Source organism: Xylocopa sonorina, chromosome 3 (genome assembly GCF_050948175.1).
Source record: "Xylocopa sonorina isolate GNS202 chromosome 3, iyXylSono1_principal, whole genome shotgun sequence".
NCBI classification, from domain to species: domain Eukaryota; kingdom Metazoa; phylum Arthropoda; class Insecta; order Hymenoptera; family Apidae; genus Xylocopa; species Xylocopa sonorina.
The window spans coordinates 9,066,499-9,078,799 of NC_135195.1; the positions used below are offsets into that span (position 1 = coordinate 9,066,499).

The following is a 12,301-nucleotide window of genomic DNA, read 5'->3' on the forward strand; positions in this document are numbered from 1 at the left end:
TTGTACCCAATAATAGCACATTATCTTGAGTTTGACACAAAAGAAAATGAAAATATCTGTTTTTCGTGTGAGCAGGACATGTAAACAGCTTAGACGTTCTACCGCATCTTCCTCCAGATAAAGTTACCACAGTATTCACACAGTATCTCTACGTAATATAGCAAAATATGTTAAACAATGTTTAGAATAAACATTGTATAAATAAATGTTAACAAACAGTATGCACATTTAATTATTTTTCTTTCTAATTGTAAATTGTAACGACGCTATTCTTTGCAGTTAAATTCACACTACATTCGCGATGATCGTACAATTTCGAGTTCCGTCGTAACACTTCGTGAAAAATCGACGAAATTCGGTAGCGTTCGATGTAATTCGGCAAACAGCATGTGCGTCAAAAATAAGCGCGAAACCGGTGTATTTTTTTCAACACAACGTACAATAAATCGAAATTATTAATATACAAGTAAGTCCAATTACTACAACATTTTCAATAATTTTTATTGGCAATATTTAATACTTTTAAACTATCACAACAATAATGACAACTAAGTAGAGGAAAAAAGCTTCAATTATAAATATTAATCTTGTAGAACAAATCTTCCTAAACTGCAAATACATATACATATGTATACACACACATATGATGGAAATATAAATCAAAGTTTATTACACTTCTACGATTGAAATATGTCATTTAAAAGATCAGCCCGATACGTCATTAAATAGTGAAGAATAATATTAAATGAAACTCAATTTTTCAAACAAGTTGTTACTAATAATAGGCATTAATTACAAAACAGAAGAACGTTTTTTCGTAATCACGAGACATGTTTTTAGTTACAACCCCATCAATTTCGAACAATGCGTTTCATATGTAAAACGTAAAGAAAAACCCACGTGCGGACGCTATATTTTATTCAATTTAAACCACCTCATTCTGTAACCACATTTTAAATAAAGATTTTTCGAGGAACGATTTAAAAAGAAAAAAGCCGTACGACATATATAGAGACTCGTATCGTGAAAAGTGACAAAGAAAAGCTTAGTAACAATAGAGTGCATGTAACAGATTCTATTTAACATAATTTATTGCTTCTTCATCGACACACGCAAAAGAAGCGAATTGATTGTTTATATGGAAACAATTTCTGAATATCATGTCAAGTAAGCGCTGTTGAATTACAGTCAGGTAAGAATCGTTTAACCAACAAATGGCTGACGTCGTACATACGTAGAAAGTTTCAATGCAGAATATTAGGGGGATTGCACGGTAATCATTGTGTGTACAGATGGTCACAGGAAACAATTGATCGTATAGAGTGACTGGGTTGAAAGACGCTAAATATGTAAAACCTAATTCAAATCATTCCGCGGCGTAAATTAGTACATAGTACACCTCCATCAGAATTGCGACGGACATGGGCACCCACCTCAAAGGACAACCTTCCTTGTTATACTTTATGCGAATGCCGGTATTAAACGCACCGACGTTACAATTATTGCCGACAAGCCGATAGAAAGGATTTGATGTTAACTCACGCACTCACATGTATACCGGCAATTCTCCGGTACTGGCTAGTGTTTTTGAGAGAGATGTTCTTTCGAGAAGGTACCACTGGTAACTGGTTCCTTCTTCGCGAAGTTTCGAGCAGCTGAAATTGTTGGCCAAATCGATTGTTGTGCCCTACAATGCTGACCGACAACTAAATACGATACCATCGAAAATTCCCTAGAAAATTTGCAAATGTTTACATTGCACATTAATCCCTGCAAATACCTTATTTCAACATTCCGCATGCGAATGCAATTTCTATGGTAAAATTAAGTTAATACGAATTGTATACGTTATCCTTTTAAAGACGAAAGAAACATATTTGTATTTACACAGTTTTTAAAATATCTGTTAATATTTACATACACATAGCGCATTTGTTTCTTTGTTTATATCACAGCTTATCTAATAGCGGATAAAAAATGAACGATTAGTATTTATCTCTAATAATAATATTTATGACATGAAAGTAAGAATTTATTTAAATTATAATTTGAATTGGCTATTTTTTAAATATAAAACGAATATTGTACAAAATATCTGTATAATACATCTATACATCCTGCTTTGTATATTAAAACTGGCATTCCTAATTATATCCTTATATATATATTATATATAATTACCCTTGTAATTATGTATAAAATATGTATTTAAATATGTTTAAATATCGTTTTGGTAAGTAACGTAACAATTGCATATGTATTCGTAATAGTATTATGCAAAAATAGTGAATTTAAACTTCACAGAAATATCTGGGGAGCTAAATTTAAATGCTACCAATGACATTCAAACCTAGTTGCTTGAAGGTACACATGTTTAACCTTTTTGAAACTTGAGTCAGTTGGAATACATAAGCACAATCACAGTATCACATTGTGCTGATTTTAGATGCTTCCTCAAAAAATAAGATCTAAATACCGTCAGTATTAAAACATTGCAAACAATATCAATATACTTGCTTATGAAATTTAATAAAAACATAAACATAAAATGAATGTTATATGCTCTATCTGCAGTGATCAATTTACGCAGTCAGACGATATTTTTTATACACGTTGCGGACACGTATTTCATTTGCAATGTTTAAATTCGTGGCTTGAAAGGTACTTTTAAACAATGAAAGCAGATCATATTAGAAAGCGTGTAAAACTTTAGCTTAGAATAGGTACAATCTTTTTAATTAATTTTGTCTTCCTTGACAATAAAATGGAAATTTTGTTTTTCAGAGCACCAAGCTGTCCACAATGTAGAAAGAAAGTAACGCAAGAAAGAATACACAGACTTTATTTTACATTCCCTAACAATGAAGCAGTTGAACCTCAAGGCCCTGCATTGCAGGAAAAAGTAGACAGTTTAAAATTCCAAATTTTGTTGAAGGAAAAGGACATCCAGTTTCATTCATCAAATAATGTTACTTTAAAGAAACAAAATGCTGGATTAAAACAAGAAGTTCGAAAAGTAGAGAATGAAATTAACCAAAAGAATGCTGCAATATATGCTTTAAAGGAACAAATCAAATATTTTAAAAAACAAAGTTCATGTTGTGATGAGTTGAAAAGAGAAATTGCCCGATTGAAAAGTAAAATTGAAGAGTTTAAGCAGTACGTAATTGTTAATATGCATATCTAAAGTACTATAACTTTTATGTTACATTTATGACAGTCTACTATTTATTTTAGAATACATGTACTACTAAATGGCCCACTTAGCGATGTTGGTAAGATGGTTGGAAAAACTAAAGATCCTGAAACACTTACTACATATATTGCTGTTATGAAGAAGTAAGTTACATGTAATAATGTCTTCATATGTAAAACTACATTATTTTAATATCAAAAATTATATTGCTGTTAATATAATTATACTTGCAGAGAGTTAATTCGAAGCTTTGCTAAATGTAAGCAACTACGTATGACTGTTGAAAAGCTTCAAGAAAAACTTGCTAATCTTAGTACAAAATCTAATACCTCATTAGAAATAATAAAAAAAATGTGAGATATTAAGAAACTTATTGAGTGTTTCCACACAAAAAATCTTCATCTATAAGTTAAGTGAATATCGTATATTATCCTTTTTTAGGGATTTGGAAGAGAAACTAGCACTTTCAGAAAGCAAAAGTATAGCATTACAGAAACGAGTTGATGAATTGGAAGAAATACTTGGTATTGATCAAAGATGTAATAGTTTATCAAAGACTGAAAAAGCACAAAACAAGAGTAATATTTCTGAAGAAAATCCACCAGAAATAATATTGGAAACAGATAATCAAGAAGAATCAACTGAAAATTCTATACTAAACTATGCTGTAAAACAAAAAATAGGAGAGGTTTGAAGTTGAATTGAAACTAATAACAAAAATTAAAACCAATTATTAAATATATGTACTTATTTAATATTTCATTTGCAGACATGTGTATATGATACCAAAAATATTCACCAAAAAATGCACAATTCTCCAATAGAAATTGATACAAGTAATTCAGAACTGGATCTTATAGATAGTAGCTCTTCCAAAAATTCTCCAATATTTATAAAAAAATTTAAACTATCAGGAGATAATTCAAGCGGTTCAGATAAAAAAGATAATAAATTTTCAAGTAATTCTATATCAAAGAAAAAAAGAAAAATTAGTACAAAAAACAAAGTATCGGAAGTTGTAAATAAGGATAACAATCATGTAGTTGATCTAACATGAGGAGTTCCTACATGATTAGTATATACCTTTTCTTTTGTATAGAAAATTATTTACATTTAAAAATTACATATATATATATATATAAGTCTAAGTTTATTATATTTATAAACGTATAGTCATTGTAATCAATGTTATTTTCTGTTTTCTAAAAATAAAATACTCTACTTTTATATTTCATAGTTAGTTAATTCATGTATGCTTTATCTAAAACATTGGAATACATGTACATATATGTACCAAATATAAACCCTACAAAAGATAATTTACATCTTTTGTTTGGCCTTGTAAAGAAGCAAATTGTATAAAGTACTATTTCCAATTCTGCGGTTGTCCCAACAAATATGCTTGACATTTTGCGGTTTCCAACATAAGTAAAGCATGTTTCTAAAACTATATTTTAATAGTTTTATTGTAATTTATTGTATATGTCCCGCTTTAGAGACAAAAGAAAGAAAGATATATAATAAAGCTATAGGAAAGAGTGAGAAAGATATTGCTGGCCCTGCTCTGGAATCCGTGGCGCCATCTCTGTAAAAAAGTAATTACACTAATGCACAAACAGTTTCAACGCTCCTCCAAGAGATGGCGCTAGTAGTTCTTAAGTAGTTTACTTCGCTGTCGATAATTATGTGCGACCAGTTTGAGCACTTCTTACAGAGATGGCGTCAGGGGTTTTAAAGTAGGGTCGGTAGCATCTGCCTCACTCTTTCTTATAGCTTTCTTATATACCTTTCTCTCTCTTACCTCTAAAGCAGAATATAGGCAATAAATTACAATAAAACTACTAAAATATATAATAATATCCTGATTAGCACGTAAGAAACAAACTAAACACATAAATAAATATAACAATGAATGAAAAATATCAGTAGCAAGAATAGTATGCGTTATACTGTCGAGAATATCGAATAGGAATTTTGTTTACAAATGGTTGACGTTCGCTTTATGGCATACAATTTTCTAATCCTACAATGTCTGGTTGTGTAGAATATATAATTTCGCCGTGGGAAGCTGAATCTTTCATTGAAAGTTTGCAAATATCCGAACTTGAAAACATTGGAACCAAAGGGTTAATCTTATATAAACATTAATATAAAAAAAAACTCATTTTGCGATATAAATATATATCTTCGTATTACTTTCAGATGGTTTGAATTTCACAAAAGATTATTATTATTAAATCAACAGAGCGTATTAGAAATTAGCACATTGCGAGAAGAAAGTATCAAGGAATGGTTTGTTTCCTTTAAGAAGGTAAATGAAACATATGAGCCACTTAGAAACAAAATTAATCAATTCCATGAAAGTTAATACTTTCTCTAAAGTTAAATACTAAATTTGAAAAATTTACAAAATGTGAAGTTGACCAATTTAGCTTTTGAATGGTTCACATTTTATCTACAATAATATTTTATTGTAAAATTATTTTCTATTATAGATTCCTATTCTTATATATGAAGCTATACAAATTAGCATATGGAAACACAAAGTATTTCCACTTCTTACAGAAATGAATAAAGAACCAAAAAATACTTTCATGCTTTACACCATATTTTATCACGAAGATATTGCCGTTGCTTTGTTAGAAAACGTATTATTTCATTGTGAAAGTGCGGAGACCATACACGATTCTGTTATCGACCTCGTTGACTACTCCGTTAAATCTGTATCTTTACTCCTTGATACATCAGACAATGAAATTTATGAAAACATTAGAAATCCAAAGTAAGTTACATTATCATGAGAGAACATAAATTTTAAATGATAATCGTCGTAATTATTGCAATTAGTTCATGCCTCGAGGAAATATTTGAAAAGAAAAAAGAACTCGAATTTGATATCGGCATGCGTTGCATTTCGATACTTCGTTACTTAGCTGAATTCGCAGACAATTTACCACTTTGTGTATTATCGCGGTTATTAGCCACGCATGATGTACCATATCTACTTGTTGAACTTATCGAAAGGCATCCATGGAAAAAGGAAAATATGAAAGGTAATCGTTCTTATACAAGCATAGAAAAATAAATTAGACTGCGATAAAATTGTTTGCTCTTATAAGGGGAAACTATGGTATACAATAGCAGTTGGAAAAAAGTAAAGTCAAGTGAAGAGGAAAAAATATCTAAAATGGAAGGACAAGTTTGGTTTGGTTTGCGGGAATTATTGCTTAATCCAAAAAGTGCTCCATATTATGAAATTACTGAATATCGAGTCTCTCAACTATTAAAGGTATTCTAATATTACATTCACCTAATATGATTAACTTACAGCAGGTGATAAAAATTATTATTTGCATTAGTTACAGAAATATTTGCATGAATGTATATTGGATCAAATTTCTCCTTTGATAGATCTAAAAAGATGGTTAAGTTATTTAAGCGCATCATCATCCTGCAATAAAGCACCTCGAACAGTTAATATAGAACTTGTGCCACAGGTTAAAAATTATACATTGAGATAAATATTCGTATAGGATTCCTAAAGTATTAAATAACTATTCTTTAATATTTTTGTTAGATAAAATTATCAATAATGGAGAAGTATCATAAAAAGTGGAAAAAGTTAGCAAAGCATCAGTCAAAATTCATATATACAACAGATATTGAATGTATTAAAACTGCAGCCCAAATTTTAAGCAATGCTTATGACCTAGACAAATTGGATTGTATTGATGTTAAAGAATGTTTTTTATGTTGTGCAGAAGCAAAAAATCGTTGTTCCAAATGTAAACAAGCATGGTACTGTGGAAGGTATAGATTGTTTTTATTTAATGTATTTATGAAGCATATTGCAATTAATATAAAATGTATAAAAACTGAATTGTACAAAAATAATTATTACTATACCATTACAGGGAATGTCAAGTAAAAGACTGGGCAAAACATAAGATTATTTGTGACAAGATAACAAAGAATGTAGAATGTGAACAAAAGAATTAATCTGATTTTTTATAAGAATAAGCATTTAATTATCCTTTCAATTATTTTCTCCTTATTAATCTCCATATACTTATTTAAAAAAATAAGGAATAACCAGATAACTTTAATTACTAATCTCAATATACTTTAAGTAATTTATTATAAACATTTAAAATATCTAAGGATTAAATAAATTATATACGTACGAACTTATGTCCAATATTTTATTAAAAAATGTTAGTGTACAGAACTTTGCTTGACGTATTCCATTACTACGTCTTTTGCAGGAGTATCTTCCCCAAAGTCCTACAGATAACGAAACAAATACTGAATGCACAAAATATGGCTACTAAAAATAATTACTTTGCTGTTATATTGTTAAAATCAGAAAGGCTGATTACAGCATAGTTAATTAATAATGGGTTACCTCAGTAGAGGGAGCCTTAGTTTCATCATATAATGTTACTGTATTTGTGATTTATACGAAAATGTCTTTATTAATAAGCATTATATAATATATACCTTTATAACAACGCAGGAGCAACCAACAACTTTTCGAGCTTTACCGGCACTGTCAATTTTACAAAGACCAGCCCATTCACCAAGTTTCTTGTTATTATCTACCTTGATCAGAGGTATCTGATGTTCATTACACAATGCTTGTACTAGTTTCTTATACATAGGTTCGTCACAATTTTCAGCTAAAATACATAGCATAGCTTGTCTTCTGAAATGTCGCAAATAAAATAAATATTGAAAGATTTGATATTTCATACTATAAACAAAAATACAATTATTTAGTGCATCAGAGAAGGTTAATAACAGCATTCTTAATTTTTATAATGGGTTCATCTCAGAAGAGGGAACCTAACATATCATCACATAACAACTAATTTATCAATTCAATATATTTTAGAAACAGTAAAGATAAGTTTACTTAACAAAGAGTTAAATAAATTATTTAATGCACTTACTTGTCTAACGCTTTGGCGGCTTCGTGAAGACCATGTACGACACCATCATGAATAAGGGCATTTTTCAAAACTTCCTGAAGGGCTGTATTTACATCCATTGCGCCTCCTGCTGCCATCGCAGAAGGGACATCATCGCTACACATAAAACAATGATTGTGATCCGTTCATATAATTCTCTTTGATCGATTCTTGACATACAAATTTAAGGTTATACGTGTTGTCTCCATTTATATATTTTATTTTCGTCAAGTTAATATCAAGAGTGTTTTTACACAAAAAGGTAATATATTGTATACACACACAATTTAATCTTAATATCATTTTAAGAAGAGATGCGCGTTAAAATATCGCTTTAATAGATGTACAAACATACTTACTTCTCTACGTCTGACATATTTTCTTGCGGACTGGGGAACTGAAATAATAAAAGAATGTTAGCAATTCTATGTTCAGGCTTGCATTCTGAATCTTTTCCGCACGAAAATTATCACGATGCCATTATAATAAACTGATTTGTAGCACACCGACAAACAATGTGCTTCCATTTACCTTTTCTTACGAAGAAAGAGAAATGGTGCCCATTTAAGCACGGGATACTTTGCTTACGTATAAGTTAATTTTGATTGGCTGATGGGTAGAAGCGTCATCTATAGGATATTACCAAAGACTGATGGTACTTGTAACAGAAGAGTCATCTGTGATCACCGTAACCTATGGCACATAACGTCGCGTTATACATTGAGAGAAACAATAATTTTCATATCATCTTTCAAAAGGCAGGAGTGTTACGCAAATAAATTTTCTGCTCGGTGATACACATATTTGGACAATCAAAGATTCCAACTGTGAATATATTTAATACGGTAGCGATATAGTTTTGTGTTGAGTGAAAAATATGGCATTACACTGCACAATCTGTAGAATAAAAAAATTAATGCTGTAATAACTATGTAGAAAAATATAAACAATATAAAAGCCGCTACAAATTAGGAATATCAATGTATGATGAATTAGAAGAGCGTTTATTTACATGGTTCATAGAACAGACAACACACAGTGATTCCCTGACAGATGCTTCAATTATAGAAAAGGTAGTTGAATTGAAGGAAACAATTTCATCATGTTGTGATTTTATAATAAGCATAGATTGGCTAAAAGATTTTAAAAAACGCTATGGTATACATTTAAAAAGAGTTAGAACTGATCAGGATGGTCCTGCTACAAAATTTCTTTCTATCTGTGAAGAAGAAGAAAGAAGAAATTATGTTTTCATCAAAAAAGAGAAGATTCAAGAAGAATACGAACCAGAAAAGAATGATGACGATGAAAATGATACAGAACATGAGAAAATAATCAATCAAGGAAATAAAGACGAAAATACTATAAAAAGGGAAGAATTAATTATTAGAGGAGGTCAAGATGAAAATGCTAAGGAACAAGAAGAGATAGTTAATCAGGAAGATCAGAATGAAAATGCTATAAATGAAATAGAATATATATTCGAACGTTTAATGTACTATAGTACAGGAGCACCACGTCATATATATTTAATGGTAGAAGGTTTAAAACTGTTTTTTCTAAATAACAAAAATTAGTAGGAAGTATGGATACCATTTTGGATGATATATTAAGGAATTCAGGACACACAGAGCTTACAACATAAATATATTTAAAATTTCGTAAATTATATAAAAACTTCACTGTATTAAACAAGATAAGTATTTTTACAATAACAAATTTATAATATATACACTTTATAAATACTAATTACTGATAATATAGTTTATATATATACTATGTATTCTTACAAGCACACCTAGGAGCTGTGGTAAACATATTTATAATTATACATATTATGTAAAAACATTGATGCTACAAACAAAATACAAGTAGTACTTTGAAAAATGTATTTTAGAAGATGAACATGTGACTTGTTATTCGTGAAAATAAATTTTTATACTTTTTTACCATTGTCTTTAATATTTACAGAATTCATGTTAACATTAATTAATTAAACTAATATGACTTGTAATTATAACATGTTTATAATTGATTAAACGAATAGATATTTTACCAAGAAGTATTGTGGAGAATCTTCCTTATTAATTTTCTGTCTTCATGAACTCTTCATCTGCAAAGATGAACTAAATAACATACATAAATTATTTTATCAGCAATTAATATTCAAATTCATTTTGGTGAATTCATGGATGTATAGTTACTTATCTTATTTTATGTGACGAGCTTCTTACAATATCTAGAGAACTTCAAATACAATTGTTATAGCTCCCATATGTCCTGCAATTTCCCTGTATGATATATTTCAAAATAATATCCAATTTCTTTTTTCTATTTTCCCTTAATATTCTTAGGTTTTCCATCTGCAGATTCTTTAATTATAGGAACACACTATAAATAACAAATAATATATATACATTATTTTGTCTGCAATTATTTTTAAGATATATGTACACATTGTTAACTTTCTATTGTGTAACTACTTATCTTGTTTTATGCAACAATGCTCTTATCTGTAGAACATTAAACATAATAGTAATAGTTCCTGTATCTTAAGTTTTGTTACTTAAAAAGAAAAGTTTTACACCTTCTACCATTACTTGTATATAACGTGGTGCTCTTGCACTATGACACATTAAACGTTCAAAAAGATATTCCAGTTCTTTTATAGCATTTTCATCTTTATCTCCCTGATTAATTATTGCATCTTTTTGCATAGCATTTTCAACCTGATTTTCCTGATGAATTACTTCTTCTTTTTCTATAATAGTTTGATCCTGATTTTCTTGATTTATCACTTCTTTTTGTTTTATAATATTTTCATCCTGATTTTCCTGACAACTTATTTCTTCATATTCTTTACTACCTTCACTGTCATCACTGTCTTCTACTGTGTATTCTTCTTCCTCTGTAATCACTTCTTCCTTGATAACATTTCTTCTTTCTTGAGCCTGTTCAGCCCTAACTGCTTTTAAGCAAATTTTGTTACGTTTTTTGAAATTTTCTAGCCAGCCTTTGCTTACTTTGAAGCGAGAACATGATGGGATTGCCTCTTTTATTTCAGCTGCTTTTTCTACAATTAAAGCGTCTGTTATGGAATCACCATTTGCTTTCTTTTCCAGGAACCAAGCAAACAAACGATCTTCCAGTTCCACATAGAATGGTTTTCTCATCCTTTTGCGATTATATCCTTGCTTCTCTGCAAATTCAGTAATAATTGCAGCATTTTTTTTTATTCGACTGATTGTCGAATGATGCACGTGATATTTTGCTGCAACTATCGCAATAGGTTTCAACATCTCTAAATCTTGTAGAATCTCTAGCCGTTCTTTCATAGATAAAGTAGATTTCTTCGCCATATCGCTCACTTACACCATCAGATTAAAAATATTGAATATTAAATTAAATAGAAAATCATATTATTAGCAAAAACTAAATCATTATCCTATTAAATATATTCGCAGTCAATGTAAAATAAGTACACATTAGAAATACGTTCTCATTCACTTTTTTACTATTTAAGCACTAATTACCATATGTTAAGTGGTATCACAGAATAATGTATACGTATACAAAATTTTGTTTGATGCCATCTTGGTCTGTCGGTACCTGCCCTATTATATACATAACAGAGTTATGCATTGGTTCAATCACACAATATTGCAGACTACTGCATTAGCAAGGCTAATCCAGCCTTTCCCTGGTTTTAATTTTTTACTTATATGTGCATAAATTATGCACTCTTAAGTAACTTAGACGCTGGAGTATTATTGCCCGCTGTATAACGCTCAGAGTGCCATCTAGTGCAAAGTTCAAGAATTAGAATTAAATAGCTTTACTCGTACGTCCAAGTCCCATCAGGAAGCGTTCTTGTCGTATCTAAAAGTTGTACTTAGATCACGTGATATGGGGCAGTAAATATAAACACTTAACGAACATTTTATGCAATGAAGGAATTAGATCGCTATGGCTAAAAAACATATTATATGTGTGCATACGTACAGAAATCTAAGCTGACAGGTGAAACGTGTTATAAAATGAAGAAACTCAGATGAAAATATGGTAACCATAAGTTGCGTTGGGAAGTCCTCGAAATCATACATACATTAGGAAGATTACACGAATAACGAAGTAC

At 29.9% G+C, this 12,301-nt stretch overlaps 2 protein-coding genes across 2 annotated transcripts; one reads left to right on the forward strand and one right to left on the reverse strand.

Moving 5' to 3' along the window:
- Positions 1-2,199: 2,199 nt before the first annotated feature.
- LOC143422256 (uncharacterized) lies at positions 2,200-7,206 on the forward strand. Its single transcript, XM_076892759.1, has 14 exons — positions 2,200-2,364; positions 2,447-2,661; positions 2,785-3,159; positions 3,238-3,339; positions 3,430-3,549; positions 3,638-3,884; positions 3,966-4,249; positions 5,399-5,507; positions 5,692-5,978; positions 6,044-6,249; positions 6,316-6,485; positions 6,556-6,693; positions 6,774-7,006; positions 7,111-7,206. Exons 2-14 carry the CDS (start codon positions 2,549-2,551, stop codon positions 7,193-7,195), a joined length of 2,469 nt encoding a protein of 822 aa, XP_076748874.1. The 5' UTR covers positions 2,200-2,364; positions 2,447-2,548; the 3' UTR covers positions 7,196-7,206.
- A 178-nt stretch (positions 7,207-7,384) lies between these two features.
- On the reverse strand, positions 7,385-8,708 carry Rps12 (ribosomal protein S12). The gene is made up of 4 exons (XM_076892758.1): positions 8,526-8,708; positions 8,149-8,283; positions 7,697-7,901; positions 7,385-7,480 (listed from the first exon to the last, which is right to left on the reverse strand). The coding sequence occupies exons 1-4, from the start codon at positions 8,540-8,542 to the stop codon at positions 7,412-7,414; spliced, it is 426 nt and encodes a 141-aa protein (XP_076748873.1). The 5' UTR covers positions 8,543-8,708; the 3' UTR covers positions 7,385-7,411.
- Positions 8,709-12,301: the final 3,593 nt, after the last annotated feature.